Genomic DNA, 24,455 nt, shown 5'->3' with positions numbered 1-24,455 from the left:
TTAGGAGTTAAGAAGAGAATGAATCATTCAAAATGGAATTTCAAAATTGTTCTAACTGAAGCCGATCGCCGATGATCACCATGATTCTAAACATACAGAAGACCAAGTAAGATACTTTCAAAAATCTGAATCACCTTTTCACCGTTATTTGATAGTTTTGTACTCGGTTATTAATAAACATAATTCATTCAAGTTAACAAAAATTTGATGACAATGTCATCTGAAAGTTGATGTGTGCCAGAAAAGAGACAGATAGTTGATGTATAATAATGTATCTATTCATAAAATTGTATGACATGTAATATGTTCTCTCTATTGTCTTTCTTTAATTTAAATTAAAGAATACTCTCTTTAATTGTGTATATACATTCTCTCTATTGTCTTCACACTAATGTAAGCATACTGATACTACCATTCATTTGTATTTCCGATCATTATTATGTTATTTATATTAAAATATTCTTTTTTTTGCAAACCATTAATATCGATTATATCATGCACAAACCAAGTGATTATAAAAGGGTAGATCATTCTTATGTTATTTAGAGTATTAAAATATTCTCTTTTTGCAAATCAATAATATCGATTATATCATGCACAAACCAAGTAATTATAAAAGGATATTAATAAGAAAACGGTAATAAAACACAGTAGGAAAAAGCTGGCCTTTAAGGAAGAAGATAGAAAGTGACAAATCCATCTCCGATCTTCAAATATAACACTGGAGGTAGTGTACAAATTTCCTGCAGAATTTAAAGGATGTTAGAGATGTTCAGATAACTATCCTTCACAAACAACCAAATATATAAACTATTTCAATTCATATTTTCTTTTTAGTAAATTATGTTTTGTTTTTATATAAATTATGTTATTTTAATGTATTAAAATCAAACTAAATATATAAATCGATACGAACACGCTAAACGTGCGTCAAACGAGAGTGATGCTTACATAAGGAGCTCATACAAGTTATGTAGCATATCATTCCTCTTGTTTTATGTGTTCAAAATGCAATTATATATCTCCAAATAGTGCATAATTTCTCCTATTGAATCCGATGATTATCATAAATTTGTGCTTGAGGAAATAACAAAGTAAGAAACATGAATAATAACATGGGAACAAAGTAGTATTTGATGTTGGAATTTTAGTCTGGTCAACACAATTGACCGGGTCGTATAAGTGACGGATTATTTAATTTTAAATAATTAAATAATCGATATACGCTCCGAGTAGATGATTGTGGTATATTCACTTTCTCTAAGCCGATTCCGGTGAGTGAGAAATAATATATTAAAGTATGTCACGATATATGGAGATATGTAATTAATTAAATAATTAATTAATATTATTTTGGACACCTAGATAAAATAATGTGGCAAATGAGCATACAGAGAAAGCTTCGTAGAATGCGTGCACATTGATCGAGTCGTCCAGATACATTTCTGGAATGAACAACTACGTGAGAACAACTACGTGAGAGGTGTCTAGATACATCCGTCCAGGTTCATGCTCCATTGTTGACGTTTGTAACGTCCGTAACGGCTTGTAACCCCCGACGGTTACAATCAAGCCATCATGACACACATAATGAGTGTTGACTCCATCAATTCAAATGAGTGGACTTGGCCTATAAATAGGCATGCATCCATTGCATTCTCTACACAACCACAAGCATAGCATTTGCATAGCTCTATCCCTCTTTTTGCATAGTCTTCCGTTGAAGCTCTGCCCTAGCCATCATCTAGTTCGCTGGAGCTTGTTATATTTGCGGTGCTGCAACGAACAAGACGAAACCGTTTTATCTTTGGGGGCGACATGCCAATCCGAGAGCACTACCGGGGCGTATCTCGTTTTGCGGAAAGAGGACTCCTCGACTCGGCTTACAACTTATTTACGGTTTACAGTTTCGATTATTGTTTTGTTATTTCAATTCAGTTTATTGTACTTTTATCTTCATTCTTCATTTGAGTTATATTATGCCCGGGTAGTGTTTCTTTGTACCACATTTGTAATCAAAGAAAACCAACATTTGAATATTGGAATGAAGAACTATTATTATAGGGTACAGTCAGGAAAAACAATAGAGCTGCTCGTAAGGATATTATTTTAATTGCATTACGTGTTTGAATTAGTTGATAATACAATTAGCTTTAAAGAAATAATTTGTATTTTTTGAATCTTTTATTGTATATGCACTCTATAAAAACTTTAAAGATACATACTAATAAATAAAAGTTAAAGAGGAAATTATTTTGGTTGATTTTTCTAAAACCAAAATCATTTATTGTTTATTTTTCCATGCATGGAACAAGGATTTAAGGAACGGTTCCAAGGAATTTACATAATACTTTTAATTTTTCGTCTGCGAATATGTATCATTTGCTAGCTTATAATTCATTCCTTATTGTCTTGCCCCATTGCATCACGAATTCTCTACAAAAAGAATAATTTTTCATGGTATGGTTATTACTCTTTACCTATAGTAGTACATTTATATGAGATTATTTGTTTCAGTGATGTTAGTTCATATTTAAGTTTTATCTTGATGTTAGTTTGTTTTATTTTTTGTTAGTTTTGTTTTAATTTTTCCGTCCAGTTTCTTTTTTTACAGATATAGTAATCACATAAACTTCATACTGATTATCTACAATATTTTGAAGCTGCAACTTTACACATTCGTATCCAACTTTGTCACTCCATAGTTTTCATGCAAAGAAAACACCTAAAGCAACAAGTCATTAAACTATCACATTTTTTTCGTGCATATGCATAAGTCATTAATTTGGTGATTAAGGAGGAAAATAAGGCAGAGGAATAGTCAGCGGGATATTGGAGTTTGTATTTTTAAATTTTTTTTTTGCAATCCTTATTATTGTACAATTCAGGTTGTTCGCACATAAGCTTTTTCATGTCTTACGAACTACTACATTCGTCCCTTAAAAATAGAAACTATTTCCATTTTGGGTCATCCCTTAAAAATAGAAACTTTCTAATGTTTATGTGTGTGTTTCTTTATTTGTTTTGTACATCATTTTATCTTTAATGACGATATTATTGTTTTGTACATCATTTATGATAATATAATTTAAAATTTATTTAATTTTATATTTATAGTTATTTAACATATTATTACTACATAATACTATATTTTTTTATTTTATAGTCTTAGGTAATGATGTATTTTTTTAAATTTAATTTATTCACAATTTCTAATTAATAGAATAAAAATACTATCTGTCGCGCATGGTGCTTGGGCTAACACAAATTATATTAATTTTCAAGTGCTATGTCATTTGTTGTAAAAACCTATTAAGTCAATCTTCCACATAATAAAAACAATGACATTTCATTTTCCACATTATTTTCTATAAGCCAGAATCAGAATCTAATTTTTACCAATGTCAAAGTTTGTGGAGAAAATAGTTGCATAGAGATGGGACTCCTAATGGCGGACGGAGGGAGTGTTAGACATTAAGAGCACTCACAATGGTAGGGCCTATCTCAAGGGCCTATCTTTTTTTCCCTATTTTCACGTCAACATTTTACGCACATAGCTCATTTCCCTGCAATGGAATGGCCTATCTCAGGGCAGTGGCGGACGCAAGATTTTGATACAAGGGGGTCCAAATTACTAGTATTTCTTTCTTCCACAAAAAAAAATTGTTTCATCTTTCTATTTCCGCCTGTCCACCAAAATTAGTCTCATACTAAAAATGGAAAGCCATTCGTAATTCATATACTTTACCTATTACGAATTAAAACTCGTGTCGTCCATTAATGAGAATATTTTTCACAGATGAATGAGTGTTAACAATTATTGTATATTTTTAGTGTCAACGGCGTCATAAGCAGTACGACAAGAACATTATAGAGCTACGAGATAGAGATTGATGATGAGAGATAAATAATTTAAGAATGAACAATATAAATTAAAGATACATTTCTTTATAATCTTACAAAACAATATTTACATAAAATTACTAGAGTGAGAAAATTAAAAATGTATAAATAAATTAATTAGTAGCTAATGAATTTACTATGAGAATCATAAAAATAAATTGTTTACTAGAGATATGAATTAGTATAAGAAAATTTATGAAAATGCGCCCAAAAATGAAAGCGGTGTTGGTGGAGTTCAAATCTTATGCTCTGCTGGTTACCAAGGCAGCTTCACAAACCAGCTAAGCTAAAGAGTGAACTTATTTTGTACTGTATGCATATATATACTCAGGGCCCACCTCCCATTTCATTTTCACATCATGACTATTGTGTTTTAATTTTTTTGTACTTTATATTTAATATTCTATTAAATAAATTAAATTAAAATATAAAAATAATATAATAAGCTAATCGCGTTGTATTATAACATTAGAAATATAATACGCACAATTTTCATTGATATCCTTCAAGAGAGAAAAATTATAGAAAATGAGAGAAGATAAAAGAGCTTGGTGTAGGAAATGGAAAGAATGAGAGTGTGTTTATAAGAGAAAATATGGAATACAAAATTTCAAAAAAAATATAAAAAAGAAAAGGTAAGGGCCGATCATCGGCCAAGGCCGAGATGTTGGGCATATGAGGTGAGGAGGGAGGGGCCGTTCATCGGCCTTTCTCCTACCGTGTTGGACCAACAAGGGACGTCTTCAAGGCCTATAGATCGACCTTTTCATTGTAAGTGCTCTAATAGCTTTATATTATTTATGTATAATACATTTAATATATTAGTGGCTTAATCATTTTGGATCAAAATATTCTTATAATTATCTTTGTTATTTAATATTTACCATATTGATATAGGACAATTGATAAACTAATATAGGTCATACAATTGTCATTGTCAAATCGATATAATAATACATATTGTTCTAATGCGCATAAAGATAAATTAGAGTCTAACGATATCGGTACTAATCTTACTCTACATCCGTCCACAAAATATAGATAAAGTTGTAAATGACACGAATTTCAATTCAAAATTGGTAACGTAAGAGAGATAGGGGAAAATATAGTGGATGTAGTGTTAGTGAATTGTGGGGTCCATATTTAGAATGGTGTGTAGGGGTAGTATTAGTTTTAGACTTTCCATTTTGACAATTAGTCTAATTTTGGGGCACATCCCAAAATGATAAAACTAGTCTATTTTTTGTGGACGAGGGTAGTATATAATACTCAACACGCAAACATATGACATGCAAATAAATATTACTCCCTCCGCCCCTCTGTAGCTGAGTCGTATTCTTTTTTTTTTTTGTCCCACTGTAGCTGAGTCATTTCTTATTTTGGTAAAAAGAACCAACTTTTCTTCTCTCTTACTTTACTCCCTCTTACTTTAATCTCTTTACATCTCTCTACCATTTTCCTTTTCTACTCTACTCTTCCTTCACTTAACTCACTTTTAACACAATTTCTTAAATCCCGTGTCGAAAAGAAACGTCTCTACTACAGAGGGACGAAGGGAGTACTAAATTTCTTTATTTGAACATATACATTTCGGATGTAGTTAGAATCCTTATAAAATTAATTTCAATTCGATATACTCCCTCTCTCCCTGAAAAATTGACATATTCTATTTTTATCCCTCGTTTTGGAAAAATGATACTCCCTCCGTCTCGCACTACTCGCACGTATTTCTTTTTTGGGCGTCCCAAGTTACTTGCACTCTTTCCATTTTTAGTAAAAATTTTCACCTATAGCCGTCATTTTTGACTTTCCTATACACTCATTCCTTAATCTCCGTGCCGAAAAGGAAATGAGCGAGTAGCTCGGGACGGAGGGAGTAATAAATAGTTAAAGTGGAGAGAAAGAAAAGTAAGAGAGAGAATAATATAGACAAGAGACTTCTATACACTATTCTATCTCGTACTTTACTCTATCTCCACTTTAACTATTTATTATTATTTTTTCAAAACGAGTGCAGAAAATGGAATAGGTCAATTTTTCAGGGACAGAGGGAGTATGATTTATGAAAAAATATTAATGGAGAATACTATCCTAAAGTTCAATCGTTTATATATTACGAGTGGTAATTTTACCCTAGTGCGAATCTATATGTCAAATCATTTTAACTACTACAAAATACATAAATCCAACCATTTTAAGTTTTTAACTATTACAAAATATATAAATCCACTGTTTCATGTACTATATATACATGATAAATCACTGCAGAATCAAAGGCGGGCACATGCTAGAGGTATGCAAGTGAACTCCTATAATCATTCACGTGGTTCTACTAATTAAGTACTACCTCCGTCACATAATAGGAGTCATGTCTTATTATTTCAGTTTGTCCCATGATAAGAGTTATATTTCGAATTTACTAAATTTAGACATCAATTTATAACCCTATTGTTGACAGAATTTACACTCAAGCCCTTATTTTCCTAAAAATAAACCAAAAAAATGTAAACCTAACCACACACCCCCTCATCGCCTACCCCCTCGTTCTGAAATGAGGCATTGTCGAGTAGGGATGCACGGTGTTGACAGCAACACTTGTTGCTAGCAGCCCTGATACGAGCCTGGTTGTCTTGACATGAAAATAAGAGTCTTCCATTAGTCGACCGAAACAAGCAACTTTTCTTGATCATGTGGAGGCACAACCACTTCAGCTAAAACCCGCACCAAATATGATCTTGACTCCACAACCACAAGTTTCTATATGACAGAGATTGCAACATCACCCTACAACCATAAATTAAGGAAAAATGACAAAGATTTACGATAGACTTGTCAAGTGGGCTAGTTCGGGCCAACCCAACAGAAAAAAGACTTTGGCTCATCAGTTGATGCAAGTTTCAACTGAGTGTTTTAAACCCCGTACTGGCCCGAGCCCAAACCCGTCCATATACGACCTACTTCTAAGAATCCTACTTTTAATTTATTTCTACCATAACTTTTTTACCTTGTTTTAATTTTTTCTATCGTAATTATTAATACTCCCTCCATCCCAAATATGAAAACACTTATTTTTCTGCACGAGATTTTATATAGTGTTATTTTGTAAGTTAATAAAGAGAATAAAATAAGAGGAGATAAAAAAAGTAAGAGATAATGTTGTTTACATTTGAGGTTTAATTGGATAATCCAAAAAAGAAAATATTTCATTTAAAATGAAACGGATGGATAATATATTTATGATATGCTAGCCTAGTTGGCTAACATGTTGGGAGACAAATCAGAAATGACCCGACATAGAATTCCAATTCTATTTTTGTGTTTGGTTTTAGTGACATGGTATCTTTTAATTTTTGGGTGACAGGTTATCTTTTAATATTTTTTGAAATTATTTTTAATATTAAAAATTTGTATTTAGTTATAAAAAGCAATTTAAAAAAAATAATAATACTAAGTTTTATCATAAAAATTAGGTTTGTTAATTAGGTATTTCCTATATTTGAAGTGTGACAAAATTTGAGTGAATCTTACGTTACATTGAGTAAGCCTTTTATAAATAATTTCATACTCCAACATTATAAATTTGCTGTGAGATATTGGTGTTGCACACTATAAGCATCCGCAATGGTGGTCCCCACAGTGAGATGGCTCCTCCTGAATCGAAGATATTCTGGCGGGACGATGACTCTGTTTGTGGAGACAACGCGCCTAGTACATGTGGCACGATATGGAGTGAGTGGTGACACCCACTCATCCCCTAGCGAGTGGACGTTGTTTTGACCGTTAGATCTTTTATTTTTTAAAAAAATTTGGATAAATTGGATAAAATTCCAAAAAATAATTACAAAATTCACTTCCCAAAATATTATCGTTTTCTCAATTTTCAATTTTCCCCATTTTTTAACCCCCCATTCATCCAAAAATCATCTATAGATTCATCCAATAAAAAATCACACCAAACTCTATTTATCTAATTTTCTCTACACATTTTCATAACCAATTATGCAAAATGTGAATGACGAACAACCATCATCCAACCGGAGCTGGAGCTGGTGGAGGACGTCTGATGCATATTTTTAGAGTATCTTATCCGGTTTACACAAATGATCATATTTAACTAATCAACTCTAATAATACTACTTTCTCTGTCCCATTAAAGATGACTCACTTTCCTTTTTGGTTTGTCCCATCTAAGATGACCCATTACAATAAATGGAAACACTTTTATCTCTACTTTATTCTCTCTCTCTTAATTTACTCTCTCTACCTAACACACAGAATAAAACTGCATAAAACTCCATGCCGCCCAAGGAAGGGGTCATCTTCCTTGGGACGGAGAGAGTACAATACGGCAAGATTATAGTGTCGTAGTAGTATCTCAAATGGGAAACATGTCACTCCAAGTTGCTCAGTAGACTTGTATTGTTCTACACCTTTAACAATGAAACATATGAAGGGATTCAAACATCAACCTAATCACATACACTGAACATGTACACGATGAGTAGTTCACAATTAGCTAAACACATGACCTATGAACCAATTTTCAATGTCTATAAACTCCTACAGAAGCGCTGGAAAAATAAACATCTACTATAATCACATACTTAATCCACTATCAAATTATCCTCTGAACAATTCAAATTCGATAGCATACCAATAATCAAGCACTCACAAGCTACGTTAAAGAGATGATAGCAAATGAAAGAACAACACTACATTATTAGCAAAAAACGTAGTGAATAAACATTAAGCACATTGTAGGTAACAAATGCATGAATTCAATGGTGTAAATGTTAGGTTTGGTATACTGAAAAGCATGTTTCAAGAACGAATAGAATCTTGCTTGTATACGAAAAACTCTACAATTCGCTTTTAACCAGATTCAGTATTATTCGAGCAGTTTGCACGAATAGAATCAATATATTATTACATTGTGTTTGCTTGTGCATTTATAAGATGTTGTTTAAATATTGTATAAGAAGCAAACAAAGCTTAAGTCTTTTCTTTAGTAGACTGGTTGTGGGCGGCGTCCACTTTAAGGTAACTACAATCGGTTTTATGCAATGCTTTGCAAAAGAAAAATAAGAATTTCACAACCTAGATAGGCTTTGACTACCAATCGCTAAAGGTTGCAATGTCAGTTCGATTATTTCTAAGCCTTACTGAAATAAGATGACATTGGTGTGCAAGACGTGTCTTTATGCTATCTACTGAAAGACCAGGTCTTGATAAGCTACCATTTCTTAATCAACATATGTTAGCATTGAGCATACGTTATTGATTATGCATTACTTTGACTTATCAAAGGTGCGGGTTATTCGCAACCCAATAATCCTGATATCTTGGGTAGTGGTAATTACTCCCTCCGTCCCACGTTACTTGAGCGTTTCTTTTCGGCACAGGATTTAAGAAAGTTGTATTTAATGAGTTAAATAAAGTAGAAGAGAGAATAAAGTAAGAGATATAAGAGAGAGCAAAGTAAAAAAAAGAATACAGCATGTGTGATTAGATGTTTTGTTGTTAGCCAAAAAGAGGAATGACTCAAGTAACTTAGGACAAACCAAAATGGAATACGACTCAAGTAACTTGGGACGGAGAGAATAATATCTAGCGGTGTTAGGATTGCTATTATGTTGAATTGTGCTTGAGGTGAGTCTCGTTTGATAATGTCCTCAAGAGGAGTTCGAACAAGGTTTTATTATTTAGAAACTGGCCAGTTGGAATTTAATTATTCCATGAATAATAAATAAGTGTTTCTTGTTGATTCCATTCTTGGAATAAATAAGATGTTGATTAATTAAGTCCATAGGAGACTTTAATTAATTAATGGATATTTATATATTAAACGCGGGAAATAAACATTTAAATAAAATGGAAACCCAGATTACTTGTAATTTCGGATTTGGATGGGTGATGCACTTTTTATTAGCACTATAAATACCTGCAAGTATACAGAGTAGGAATAGTATAGCTAAAGGTCAGTATCGGATATCGATCACGGGGAAAATAATCACAGACTGGCTACCCTCTACTAAGCTTCGTTCACTATTTGGAAAACCAAAAATTTTGGGAATTTTGAAAACTAAAAATAGTTTGAAAGCAAGTAAACAACTAATTACAAGTAATTAAAGAGGTAAAATATGAGAGATAAGAGAATTCCAGGGATGTGCGTTCATAGTTATGATTATACAAATTACAATACTCTAGCACAGTTTATACTTCGATAGAAAGAGTCACATAAGTTTTGCTCATGCGGCACAAGCGTAGATTACTAACACTAGAGTTGTCAATCTTAGATCCGTAACTCCCATAAGCTCCAAAGACCCTTACAAAGTCTTCACTCTCAATTAACAGTGTCGTTTTAAGGGAAGCTAATTGTAGTGTCTACTAAGTGGACCTAACTCGCCAACCTTCTCTCACGATTATGTAGCAAGTTATATTAATTCATCACTGAATGCGTCACTCAAACGTGAAGCATTATCCCACAACTTAGGGAAGAAACGAAGTAAAAACAAAACGGATATTAAATAGAAAACGGAATTGTATAACCAAAGTCGTTACTAACACATCGCTAGAATCCTATGAATTTAGTTACACATAATTGAATAAGCTAAAAACATAGATTGTAGGGAAAACAAAGTGAAAATAAGAACTAAAGCAATAAAACCTCTTGCACAATGAAGAACTCTCAAATTTATGCTCTAGAATTAAATGGCAAAAAGAGGATCCTTAATGAAGAGGTTTGAGGGGGTATTTATAGGGGAAAATTCGAGCTCCAGCAAATAAGGTAAAAAGTGGCTAAGTTTGGTAAATCTTGGGGAGAAAGTAGGTCAATTCTGTGCGCCGCGTTTTCTCAGCCGGCCGCTGCACCTTGGCCAGCGGTCGCTGCATATTGATCCGTAGCCTCTGCCTCTTGGATAGCGGTCGCTACACTGTATTGCAGCGGTCGCTGTGAATAATCCTGTAGCTTCGGAAACTCTTGGAGCGGTCGTTGTGCACTCCCCAGTGGTCGTTGGGCGTGTTCTTCGTTTCAGCACAACTTTCTCCGGAGCGGACCGCTACTGGCTCAGCGGATATTGAGCCCCAGCGGCCGCTATATAAGTTGCAGCCGACCGTTGGGTGTCTCGAATGCTCCAGATTTCCAACTTTGACTTTTTGCTATCTTTTTAGGCTCAAATATCAAATATGCACATTTCTCACGAAACACGTCAAAATACCAAAATAGATAAAAATATGCAAAATATGGACATGAATTGTGATTTTGACATTAAAAATTGACCAAATAAAGGCCTTAAAATAGTGCAAAATCCGAGCATATCAATAGGCAGTGCAATATTATTACCGTAGTGGATGATAATGATATTCCAATATAAACTTGTATTAAATTGTGGGATCAATTTAATTAGTAAAGCTAATTAGGTGAGGCCACATCCAAACCTCCACAGATCCCTCACTAGGCCCACATATGAACTTAATATAAATAGGAGAATAAATGAGAGACAAAATTAATTGATTTTGACTCAATAATTTTCGTCCCCCTCCGTCTCTTAAAGGAGCTCGAAAATTCTCTCAGTCCTCCTCCATGAGATTTTTCTGTCTTCTTTATTCGAGTCCTAGTGTTCTGATAAGATCAGCCCACACCGATTTCAGAATACAGTCCAGGAACCAATTAGAAGATCTGTGGTCTATTATTGAAGATCATCATGGAGTTGGCGCAAGCAATCACTGATTCTTTGGAGAATCAAATCAGTAACTCTAAACTGTAGAATTCATGTTTTGGGATTTATTTTCTTTAAGCATGAATTATTTGCATTCTAGCATGCAATTTTGTGTTAACATGTGTATTGATTAATCTCATAATCCGTCAAATAGATCCTACGTCTGATTTATTTGTTTTGTACAAATCTTCCGCTGTGCAAGAGGATTCAAACCCCAGCAGTAAATACATTCATACAAAGCCTAGATTACAACTTGGAGCAACATAGAGAGTTTAGCCGATTTTGCAATAAAAACCATAGGAAACATGTTCTCGTTGAGTGGATTTGGGGACGGATTGTCAGAATGTTGACCGGAATTTCTTCATTCTCTTCTTCCTCCTATCTTTCTCTCTTTTTTACTTTGGAATGTCTCAATCTTGCTCCCAAAACTGTCTCCCAACTATTTGAAAACTGAATTTGGTGGTCACTGCGCCTTCGTTCTCGGCCGGGTGAATTATTGGGTATGAAAATCACCCGGCCGGGTGGCTAATTTTGAGGGCTTGCTGGAATTTCCGCCCTTTGGACATGTCACCCGGCCGGGTGCCTTATTTTGAGCACTTTCTGGACTCACGATGAAGATTGGGCAGTCTGTCAAATTGGTTATTGATAAGGCTCGTTTCATGCATTGGTTTTAGATCAAAATTCTGGGTTTTCGGTGCACTAATGTATGTTTATAAGTTCAGGTGCGTGTAAAATCTGTCGGACCTAGGAAGCGCATATAATTTACCATGGGCGGAGGAAAAGGAGGGAAATGAAGTGAAAATGCCAGCAATTTACCAGACCGAGGAGATGAAAAGGAATTCTAGCAAAATACAAAAATGGAGTAAGGAGCAAATATAAAGATGAAGGGCAAAAACGACAAATTATGAAAAGAGAGTGCCCTAGGGATTTCTGCCTATATAAAGGGACGACCCCTTTTAGAAAGAGAGCCCTCTTTTTCCTTTTTTAGCATTTCTCGATCTTTTACACTTAGTCTCCTTAGCTTCACTCTCCAATCATAGTTCACTTCACTTCTCACGCACTTGGCACTTATGGGGTGACTTCTGGCTACTGTGGTGGTTCTTAGCTAGTTTCTGTGGTGTAACACCGTCCTTACGAAGGCGAAGATACAATTTGCTTTTAATTTCCGTTGTTTATTCTCGCCAAGAACTTCCTTGCCTGAAGCTCGGGGACTACTTGTGTTTTGGATATTATTCTTATTGCTATGGCAGTTTCTACTTTCTGTTTTTATTATGGTTTCTGATGTTTGAAGTTGTTTTACTGATTTTGGATGTTTTTCGCATTTGATTGTTGAATCGGAGTTGAGGTTGGTTGAATCTAAGGTGGTTTGTTGAATGTTTGGAGTTGGGATCTGTTGGTTTGTTGTTGGAATTGTTGGATCTGATTGTGGAGACGTTGGGATTTTGTGAATCGTAGTGGATCTGGAGTTGCTGTTTACATTCTACATGATTATGGTTGTTTACTGTTTGTTCTCACATCTGCTAGGTCCAGTAGCGTAGATCTGATAGTTTTATGTTTAATCGTAATGTCTGAAATTCGATCTATGTTTACTCTGTTTCTGATGCTCTATTTCGTTCATATTCCTGTTTATTTGCTGAAGAAGATGAAGATCATTGGTAGTTAGACCCTGATCCGTTGTTTGTTTGCTTTTTGAAGCTTTTTCTGTCGCTAGCTAATTCGGGAAACCTGTTTTGTTGCTTTTCTTTCTGCTTTTTGTCTCACCGTTTTGGGAAACTTTTTACTTGACCCAGTAGTTTGATAAACCCTCTGCAGTTAATTTCAAGTTTTGAATTATGAATGTGTTTATGTTTCTCTGTTCTTAGGTCTAGTAGTTTAAAATTCTCGACCCACTTGTTGCGTGGCAGCAGTCAAACCCTCCCAAAACCCTCCAAATGCATGCTAACTCATCCGTCCTCGTGGGATCGATCCTTTACTTCCCTATACTAGCCAATAGTGTAGTGAGTTGAGGTTTTTGAAGCGGAAAAGTGTGTGTCCAACGGCCGAATTCTGAAGGTTCCACGATCTCCTAGACCCTGTGATCTAGCGAATCCTCTGGACCTAGGGGTTTGATATATATCAATAGCGCACAACACATTCTTTTATCCCACTTCAGTTATTTTGCACGACTTTTTTCAATGACCTTGTTTTCAATCCGAGCTTCATTCCATGTCCCGTTTTCACCATCTATTCCCCTTTCTACACCATAAAACATACTTTTACAAGCATCAAACCATATAAAACTATGAGAATAAAAATATACATTGATTCACATCAACGCCGCTGCCGGATTACCTGGCACAGGATTACCCGACACCGGGTACCCAAGGATCCACGACAACCAACTGAGTTTTTCTACCGACCTTATCTGGTAGACATGTAGCACACCGACACACCATTCGGGTGGAAGATCGACCTGACACCCAACTACGACCGGACTCAATCGTTGTCCTAACTTCCAGAGGGCAACACTCAATTGGACAATGTTTCGGAGTTCAATTTCCGCTCTTTACTCCACGATTGAGATGGCTAAATTATTCGAGGTGTGGGTTACCGTTTCAAAAGATTCGATCGTGGGAACCAACTAAATCAAAAAGAATTTGGGGAACAGGTCATCAACCTCTACAACGCTAAGCTAGCGGATGGAGCTATTCAACGCAATATGAAGATGCTTTGCTTGCATTTCGGGCGAGCAAGCGAAGATATCTAAAAGTTCAGTAGCCTCTTCAACAATGAAATGAGGCATACTGACAGCGGGGTCGAGCTAAGCCAACATTTTGACGGTGGCCATGCTTCTCTTCCAAAATGAAACCCATAAAGCCTTCAAGCATGTCAGTATTTGAAAGAAAGTTCGACATATGAACAAGTGTGCGGGTGGAACTAAATCCTCCCAGGGCTTCACATACGATCGAGGTCGTACGTCGACCCCCACAAGGACGAGGCCGCAAGCTAGCTCGCTGAAGCTCATTTGGATGGTTCCGACGTCTCTACAGTAGGTCTAGAACTGATTCGCGACATCGTCCAATTGGGATGAAGGCAGCGAAAGCTAGCCGTAACCCAAGCCCAAGCGGCCCCACAACTCCCCCATCCCATACCTCCTAATTCGAGTATTTTATTTGGATATTTGTCATAGACACTTAACACCGATACTAGTCGAATGAATCCGCAACAACAAGTTTGTGCATTGCCAGATGATTGAAGCACTCCAACGTCAATTGGGTATATCGGTCTTACCGCCGCAACCACCGCAGTAGTTTTCAATTTTTAGGATTTAAATTATGTACTTTTTAATTTATACTCCCTCCGTCTCAAGATAAACGAGTCGTATTCTATTTCGGGATGTCCCATTATAAGTGAGTCATTTCCATTTTTAGCAAAAATCATTTTTCCTACTTTATTCTCCACCTACTTTATTCTCTCTTCACTCCTCTACTTTTCTCTCTCTTATACTTTACTCTCTCCAACTTTAACTTATTTAAATATCAATTTCTTAAATCCCGCGTCTAAAAAGAAGTTCGCTTATCTTGGGATGGAGGGAGTAGGATTTAAATTATGCAATTTTAAATTTTAGGATTTAAATTATACTCCATTCGGCTCATAACAAATGGGCATATGATATGACATGAGAATTAAGACAAAATTGGTAAAGTAAGTAAGAGGAAGAGAATGGTAGTTAAAGTAGTGTTAGTGAATAGTGAGACCCACATTATTAATGTGTTTAATGATGGTATAAGTTGTAAATAAGTTGATATATAATGATAATAAATTGGGATAACTTTCCAAAAATGGAATGCATATATTTTTGTGAAACGGATGAAAATGGAAAGTGCACATATTTTTATGGGACGAAGGGAGTACTATAAGTTTTAAATTTTAAGAATTTGTAAAGTTGTTTTGTTGAGTTTTTTAAAGAAATTGTATTATTCATGAAATAGTTTTATTCATTATATTTTTAAATTGAAGAACTAATAAAGAGACCAAGAATAGTTAAGAAATGATTAAAATGATTAAATAAAAAAATGATTAAAATTGATATGAGTTGAGCCCAATGAATAGCTAAGGGTCAAGTTCTATAAACACTGTTGTGGAAACTGCTACTCCTTCCGTACCAAGGAAGAAGACCCCTTCTTTGAGCGACACGAGATTTTATGTATCTTTATTGTGTGTGTTAAGTAGGAAGTGTAAACTAAGAGAGATAATAAAATAGAAATAAATGTGTTTCTATTTTTAGTAATGAGTTATCTTGGTTGAGATAGACGAAAAAAAAGTAAGTCATCTTCATTGAAACAGATAAAGTATAAATTTATTAGTATTATATTCATTATTTAATGTGGTGTATCATATGCAATTTACCTCGCCACAACAATGTATAATGGTGGCGTTCATAATACGTTGTATTACCTACTTTTGCTTAATTTCAATGTGTTTGAGAACATGGAATTGGAGCTATGAAATTGGAATTGGAATTGGAGGCTCCAATTCCAATTCCATTGTTTGGTATCACAAAAATGTATAGAATTGGAATTGAATTATAATTCCAAAATTTTCAATTTCATGATTTGAATTTCATATCAAAAGTAGAAAATTGGAATTCCAAATAGTCATAAAATTAGATAGCTTCACTATATACCCACTACACACATTTCACACACACTACACACATACTACACGCACTACACACATTTCACATACTACACGCACTACACACATTTCACACACTACACAAATTTCACACACTACACACACTACACAAATTTCACACATTTCCCGCACTACACACATTTCACACATGTTTCACACACTACACACGTTACACACATTTCACACACTACACAAATTTCATACATTTCACACTATACACACACTACACAAAATACACACGCTACATACACCATACACAAACTACACACATTACACACAAAATACACACTCGACACAAATTTTACACAAAATACACATGCTACATACACTATACCTAAAATACACTCACTATTCACAAACTAAAATTTAAAATTTGGTTCAGTTTAAACTCTTGGAAAATTTCAGTTTTTTTATTAAGACCGGAAAAAAAATCTAAAACTGAAAAAAATATCCAAAAACCGGATGCTTGAAATGTGTAAAATGTGTGTAAAGTGTGAAGTGTGTGAAATATGTGTAGTGTGTGCAGTGTGTGAAATGTGTGTAGTGTGTGAAAATTTGTGCAGTGTGTGTAGTGTGTGAAATTTACGTAATGTGTGTAGTTTACGAAGTGTGTGAAATGTGTGTAGTGTGTGAAATATGTGAAATTTGTGTAGTGTGTGAAATTTATGTAGTGTGTGAAATGTGTGTAGTTTGTGTAGTGTGTGAAATGTGTGTAGTGTGTGAAGTGTGTGAAATTTGTGTAGTGTATGAAGTGTGTGAAAGTGTGAAATATGTGTAGTGTGTGAAGGTGTGTGCAGTGTGTGTGAACTGTGTATAGTATGTGTAATTTGTGTGAAGTGTGTGTGAGTATGTATTTTGTGTACAGTGTGTGCACAAATTATTCAAATTTAATTTTATATCAATTACTTCATTTTACCAAACATAAGATTTAGAATTGAATTCTAATTCAATTCCATAGAATTATTTCCAATCCAATTCCATAGAATTCCAATTTCAATTTCAATTCCAATTCCAATTCCAATTCCAATTCCGTGTACCAATCAGAGCCTCGTAATTTTCCAGAATATTATCTGTGGGCCCTCCCCTTATATTCCTCTCTAATAATTCTCCCCTTTCATCTTTCTCTCTCTCTTCTCGGCCAGATACTTAGACCATCCACAACGCGTCTCGCGCCGGGCTCGCGTCTCGTCTCGGAGAGACGAGACCCCCGCGAGACGCATTGCAGCGCCCATCTCGTCTCCAACTCGCGACCGTCTCGTCGCGTAGCTCGTCTCGGCGAGACACGAGACGAGATGTCTCGCCACGAGACGAGTGGGCGTCGTCACTGATGACGCAATAATTCATTTTTTTAAAAAAAAAATCGATTTTAATAAAAAAATTTTTTTTTTCAAACGGTAATATTACCGTTAAATATTTATTTTCATTTTTTAAATTTTTAATTTTTTTACTCTATAAATAATTCTATTCCATACTCATTTCAAACACAAACACACATCTATTCCTCTCAAATCCTCTCTATCACTCCAATTTCCATCTTCAATCAACTCAAACAAATGGATCCTTTTGAGCAAATGCGCCAATTAATGGAACAATCACTCGAAGAAGATCGACGACGAGAGGCGGAGGAAGCCGCACCACCCCCACGACGCTCCCGGAAGTACATCAATCGGAACCGGGAGGAAGCCGCCGCACGGTTAGTACGCGACTACTTCTGCGATAACCCGATTTGGGGAGATACCTATTTCCGTCGCCGTTTCCGCATGCGGAAACCGCTATTTCTCCACATAGCGAATACTTTGGCGGCCAGGGAGGAGTTCTTCCGAGAAGGGTTCGACGCGGTCGGGTCGTCCCAGCCACACGACGCTGCAGAAATGTACTGCAGCCATCCGGCAGCTTGCGACTGGACAAACGGCCGACATATTCGACGAATACCTGCACATCGGAGACAGCACTGGGCGCTTGTGCTTGCTCAACTTCTGCAGAGGCGTCCGGGCAGCCTTCAGTGACGAATTTCTCCGGAGGCCAACCACGGAGGATTGTCAGTTTCCTCCTCAACCTGCACGAACAAGTGCACGGATTCCCCGGGATGCTTGGCAGTGTCGATTGCATGCACTGGCAATGGAAGAATTGCCCGGTGGCTTGGAGGGGTTCCTACACGAGCGGCCACAAAGGCACCTACCCAACCGTTGTACTCGAGGCCGTTGCCGACTACCGACTTTGGATCTGGCACGCGTACTTCGGGGTCCCTGGCTCGAACAACGACGTAAACGTGCTCCAACAGTCCGACCTCTTTACCGAAGTTTTGGATGGTAAAGCGCCGGCCATCAACTTCGTCGCCAACAACCGGCGGTATAAAATGGGGTACTATCTCGCCGACGGCATCTACCCGAAGTGGCCGACCTTCGTGAAGACGTGCGGCAGGCCAGCGAACCCAAAGCAGGCTCTTTTGCGCAGAAGCAGGAGGCTGCGCGCAAGGATGTGGAGAGGGCGTTCGGGGTTCTCCAAGCGCGCTCAACATCATCAAAGCCCCGGCTCGTTCGTGGTTCATGGAGAGCATGGTCGATATCATGTATACGTGCATAATCTTGCACAACATGATTGTCCGAGACGAAGGACCCGATGCCGGAAATTGGTTCGACCCCGAATCCCCCGGAAGCTCAACCGCAAGTAGTCCGCCGCGAAGTGGAGCGCATCCATCTATACAAGAACGGTTGGCTATTCGGGCAAGGACACGCGACTCTAGCGCCCACACCCAACTCCAAGAGGATCTAATTGAGCACATTTGGGAAAACTTTGGCGGAGAAGATTAAATTATGTCATTTTTATTTTTTTAGAATTTTAATTATGTCTTCGTTTTTTTAATGTTAAGTTGTAATATTGTTTTAATTTTAATAAAGTGTGTTTGTTTAAATTGAATTGGGTTTTAAAAAAAATTATAAATTAAATTGAATGAATAGTAATTAAGAGACGGTATAGAGACGGTTAAAAGACGGAGCGTTGCAGGTTCCGTCTCTTAGTTAAGAGATGGAGGAAAAAATGACAGTGGGGCCCTCAAATAGTGCTCAAATAGTAGTTAAGAGACGGTATAGAGACAGCGTTGTGGATAGCCTTAACAACATTTCTTCTATCTCCACCATCACTACAGGTAACAACTTCTGCTATCCAGATATTTATTCTACTATTTTTATCCATCTAGTAGCTAGTTTCGATCAGCGCAGGTAGTTCTTTGCTGTTCGCTTATCTTCATTCGTAGATCCGGTTGATTCTCCTTGTTTTGCGTCTCTACCTGTTTTTGGAGAAGATGAGCTTGCTAGGTTGTAGTTTTAGCGAATCAGATTGCTCAATTGGTTTCGATTAGGTTTTTTTCTCACGGCTGAGAGGAGATTCTGATGGCGTCGAAAAGGATTCTGAAGGAGCTCAAGGATTTGCAGAGAGATCCTCCGACGTCGTGCAGCGCTGGTAAGCTGCTTCATTATCTGCTGCATGTTTAATTTTAGTATTTTAATCTTCATCTAATCTACGCATATGTGACAAGTATAGTTAATTATTCCTTTTACCGAATTTAGTTTTTAGTTTAACTATGAGCTTCGGTGTTATATAGTTTAATTTAATGATTTTTCAGTCTGATGCATTTATTGTCAATTATTTGCCCTTCATCCGTATGTGCTGGTGATATTATATGTACAAGCAGCATATTGTTGTTTTGTTCCTTGATCTCTAAGATATCCTGATAGTTTGCTATTTCTTCTCTTGGATGTATGACTTAGATGAATTCCTTGCTGCGATGTGTTGAGTTATTACACATCCACAAGCAATATTCTTATCTTGTGAGCTGAGTTTCTGCCCTTATCACCTTGATTAACATTTGAATTGATATGCGACCTAACTCTCATTTGCATGATGTGTTATAGGTCCTGTAGCAGAAGACATGTTCCATTGGCAAGCAACAATCATGGGCCCTTCTGAGAGTCCATATGCTGGAGGTGTATTTTTAGTTTCAATTCATTTCCCACCCGATTATCCCTTTAAACCTCCGAAGGTATGTTTGCTACTTCTGTTTGTACTTTTCTTTTTGCAACTTGGTCTCTTGAATCTTTATTTACTACATGAAAGTGGTTCAAAGGATAAACACTCATCATACCTGAGTTGTGTTTGGGGTAGCTCTTAATTTGTTCTCTGGTAATTATTGTGAATAATACTTTTCTGCATGCCTTAGTTATTTTCTGGAGTTCTGTTTCCCTGCACTATGTTGTTAGTGTAGTTTCGAAATGCTAGGTGGTACCAGTTGATAAGTTTGGTCTGTGGACAAGAAATTATGCACCAGAGGTTTCTGATAAACAAATTAAACCGGAATGCAACAAAGATTTTAATTTATAATGTTTTTTTATTTTTGGGCATAGCCTCAGAAGTTCACCTTCTTGCTTAGAGTTGCCTCTGAGAACAGTTTCAATTTTCCGGTACATACTCGTGTATATTCTTTGGATGGTTTCTGCTTGGAAAATTTCGATCTTTCTTTTACTTGTGAGATCTTAATTACTTGTTTGGAGTGGTAATTATGTTAGCTGTCTTTTTTTCTTCTGTATACTAGCAAGGTTCATTTGCTTTAAAACCCTTTAATTGCACTTTTGCATCGTCAAGTATTGAGTGGTGATATAAATTTTTCACGTCACTTAGTAATCTCAGAAGGTGATTTCATTGTTGCAGGTTGCATTTAGGACAAAAGTATTCCACCCTAACATCAATAGCAATGGAAGCATTTGCCTTGATATTTTGAAAGAGCAGTGGAGTCCAGCATTGACTATTTCTAAGGTATCTAGTGCATCACAAATCACAATCATCCTATTTTTTGGAACCTGAATCTATGAAGTTAATTGTGTAATTAAGAAATTAGTAAGAATAAGTAGCAACTATCACAGTATATTAACGTTTTAGCCAGTTAATACACATTTTAGAGGGAAGAAACCCTTTATGAGAAAAGGCCCATAGATCTCTGCCAATTGTAACTATGTGGTTGAAGTTGTGAATGTATTTATATCAAAATGCTGATATCCGACGGCAAATATGCATATATCCAACTTTGTTTTTTTATGTCCTGATGTCTTTCAGCTGATTAAGTCTGACATAGCTTATGCTGAGTTCATCTCTTGCCATATAGGAATTGAACATTATTTGCTTGGCCATCTATTTTGTTATAAATGAACTGTAGGTTTTCTTTTGTTATTTATCATCTAAAGATTGCACAGTTTTAGCTTTTCATGGGCATTTGGTGAACTGTTTCATAGAATGCGAGTTTCTTTCTTTTCGATTAACACTGCTTAAGTTTTTTCACGTTCGGCTTTATGTGGGTAACTAGACTTGGAACTTTGGTAGAAAGTATTATCTAGTCTTATAAGGTTTTGATGGTGAAACTGATGGCAGGTCCTGCTGTCTATTTGCTCGTTGTTGACGGATCCAAACCCTGATGATCCTCTTGTTCCGGAAATTGCTCACATGTACAAGACAGACCGGGCAAAATACGAGTCGGCTGCTCGTAGCTGGACCCAGAAATATGCCATGGGATGAAAATCCTGAAGTATCGGTGAGGTGTTTTTTCGTATTTTGTCTTGTCGGGTTCATACTGGCAGTGTACTGAATTTCTCATTGTGCTTAATTTGAAGTTTGGATACAAGCTCCGAATGTTGTAGCCAATATACGGGGCTGGAACGAATCTAAATGTATGGGTTTTCGATCTATCAATGAGCAAAACAAGTTGCCAGTGTTACAACCCATTGTTATATGCTGATTCGTTATGTCCAATAATTGCATGTTAGGGTACGATTGGTAACCTTGTTAGGCATTAGCATGATTATTGAGATAGTGAGTGTTTCATGATTTTTGTGTTTATATAATGAAGAGAATGTGAGTGTTTGGCAGTAGAAAATGAAGTCAGTTGTTTGGTTGAATCCATACAAGTCTGAAAATGATGAGTGCTGTTTCCAAAATTGGCACTGAATTTAAGACAATCATCTTTTGAAGGGAACGTGCTTCTCACAAATGTTAATCTACTCTGTTTTCTGTTTCTTCACCAAAATTACGTTGGCCGATGCCTTACACACACACAGTTGGCAATAACAGCCCCAAATCAAACCTCAGTGAATCAAGACTAAGCTATACAAAAACTACATAAGCATAACTCCTGTGCTCCTACTCAACTTGAGCCTAAAGAAAATAGCAAGTACAAAGGAATCGGAACTTAGCTGACCGATGACAGTAGTGTGTTCGGACCAGCAACCACAGGCCATGCGGTGTCCAAGCAAGGTGGTGACTTCCTCGGTGTCTCGACGTTGGGAGAAAGACCTGTGACTCCGGACTGGTGCAACTGTCCAAAAACCGCCTGTGTTTTTGTAATTCAACACCTTCCCTAAATGGTAGGAGGAGTGTAAGAAGGTAGGAACAGCAAATAGCATCATTGATATCAGCCATGAGTGCATCTGGGATTGCACATATGTTTCTATTTGTCCTAAATATATGAATATTTTATAATTTTAGTCTATAATATTATGTATGTTAGATTCGGGTCCTAATGAAATTGTTCATATTATTATCAAAACTGATGGAGAAGTTAAAATTTTAATAGGTCAAGTATACAAGTCATTGTGGAGATATTTGCCAATACAAGAATTTTGTTTTTTAATTATTTTGGATTCACAAGGACAAATCCAGTTGTTGTAGAATGTAGAGTAGTACAAATCCAGTGGTTGTAGAATGTATAGTAGTAGTATTAGGTAAAGATTGAAGAAAACAGAAACAGGCAGAAATGCAATTAAAATCTGGAGAATAAAAGATTGCAGTTACATATGATTCTACAGAAATTGAGGATTTTGAAACAAAGTTTATGGTACAGAAATTTTACTGTAAGGTTGTGCAGATTTATTTAACTTCTACTGAAATAGAATATATCAATAGTGACATCATTTTTGAAAAATTATGGTCCTAAGAAATGTTACTACTAATATAATTACGGTATCTATGATGACGGCGGACTATTATGCACATATATACACAAAAATAAAGTACTATATTCATAAAACTAATGGCATTTCATAGTAGTTTCTATAAATAAAAAAATTATAAAATTTTTGGATGAGTAAATGAATTTAAATATAAGGATCACGACAAAGAGGACTCAAACCTAAAACATTTGGCCTCAGACATTAACTTTTTTACTTCCTCCATCCCATAAAAGATGTCACACTTGTGGAACGGCACGAGATTTTAGGAGGTTTTGTTTTATGTGTTAAATGAAGAGAGAAAATATAATTTTTATATTAATGTGAGAGGGAACTTTTTTCAAAAATGGAAATGTTACATCTTTTGTGGGACAAACTAAAAAGGAAAATATGACATCTATTATGGGACGGAAGAAGTACTAGTTTACCAACTCACACCCAACAAAATAAAAATAAAAATTAAATTAAATTAAATTTAGTTACTTATACGTATAGGCATCTCAGAGCTACTATGGTGCATTGGATATCTAAACGTCGAGGGTCTCACGTCTGCGTTATAATAATGTTATACTCATCCGTTCCCTCATAGTTTAGTCATTTTTTCATTTTGAAAAGCTCCCTCATAGTTGAGTCATTTCCATAAATAGTACTCCCTCCGTTTCTTCATAGTTGAGGCGAAACTTTTCGGCACGAAGTTTTAGAAATGAATGTTAGGTGTGTTAAATAAATAGATAAAAAAAGTAAGACAGATGAAAAGGTAGAGAGAATAAAGTATAAAGTGAATAAAGTAGAGAGAATAAACTAGAGAGAGTAAAGTAAGAGAGAGAAAAAAGTTACCTTATATAGAAATGACTCAACTATGAAGAAACTTCCCGAAATGGAAAAATGACTAAACTATGAAGAAACGGAGGGAGTAGTAACTTTTTTTTCCTTTCTTACTTTACTTTCTCTTACTTTATTCTCTCTACTTTATTCACTTTCTAGTTTATTCTCTATATTTTTTTCTCTCTCTTACTTTTCTATCTATTTATTTAATACACTCAACATCCTTTTTATAAACTCCGTGCCGAAAAATTTCACCTCAACTATAAGGGAACAGAGGGAGTATCTAAACCAAAGACTAAATATCAATTGAATTAATTTTCTATTTTCTTTTTACCTTTTCGAA

The 24,455-nt window shown here is 35.8% G+C and overlaps 1 protein-coding gene across 2 annotated transcripts; it reads left to right on the top strand.

Annotated features, from left to right (window-relative positions):
- Positions 1-19,400: 19,400 nt before the first annotated feature.
- On the top strand, positions 19,401-22,059 carry LOC121742650 (ubiquitin-conjugating enzyme E2-17 kDa-like). Of its 2 annotated transcripts, XM_042135854.1 has the most exons (5): positions 19,401-19,445; positions 19,658-19,757; positions 20,210-20,337; positions 21,003-21,107; positions 21,717-22,059. In XM_042135854.1, exons 2-5 carry the CDS (start codon positions 19,688-19,690, stop codon positions 21,858-21,860), a joined length of 447 nt encoding a protein of 148 aa, XP_041991788.1. In that variant the 5' UTR covers positions 19,401-19,445; positions 19,658-19,687; the 3' UTR covers positions 21,861-22,059. The 2 variants fall into 2 exon arrangements, with proteins under 2 accessions (XP_041991788.1, XP_041991787.1); XM_042135853.1 differs by lacking the exon at positions 19,401-19,445 and having other exon boundaries at positions 19,452-19,757.
- Positions 22,060-24,455: the final 2,396 nt, after the last annotated feature.

Source organism: Salvia splendens, chromosome 7 (assembly GCF_004379255.2).
Source record: "Salvia splendens isolate huo1 chromosome 7, SspV2, whole genome shotgun sequence".
Classification (NCBI taxonomy): domain Eukaryota; kingdom Viridiplantae; phylum Streptophyta; class Magnoliopsida; order Lamiales; family Lamiaceae; genus Salvia; species Salvia splendens.
Note: the sequence above shows the minus strand (reverse complement) of the source record. Positions and strands in the feature narration are given on the sequence as shown.

Excerpts from the sequence above, each read along its gene's own strand:
- LOC121742650 (XM_042135854.1), top strand. The coding sequence starts at position 19,688 with ATGGCGTCGAAAAGGATTCTGAAGGAGCTCAAGGATTTGCAGAGAGAT. Across the intron at positions 19,758-20,209 it reads TCCGACGTCGTGCAGCGCTG|GTCCTGTAGCAGAAGACATG; the intron begins GTAAGCTGCTTC and ends GATGTGTTATAG. Across the intron at positions 20,338-21,002 it reads ATCCCTTTAAACCTCCGAAG|GTTGCATTTAGGACAAAAGT; the intron begins GTATGTTTGCTA and ends TCATTGTTGCAG.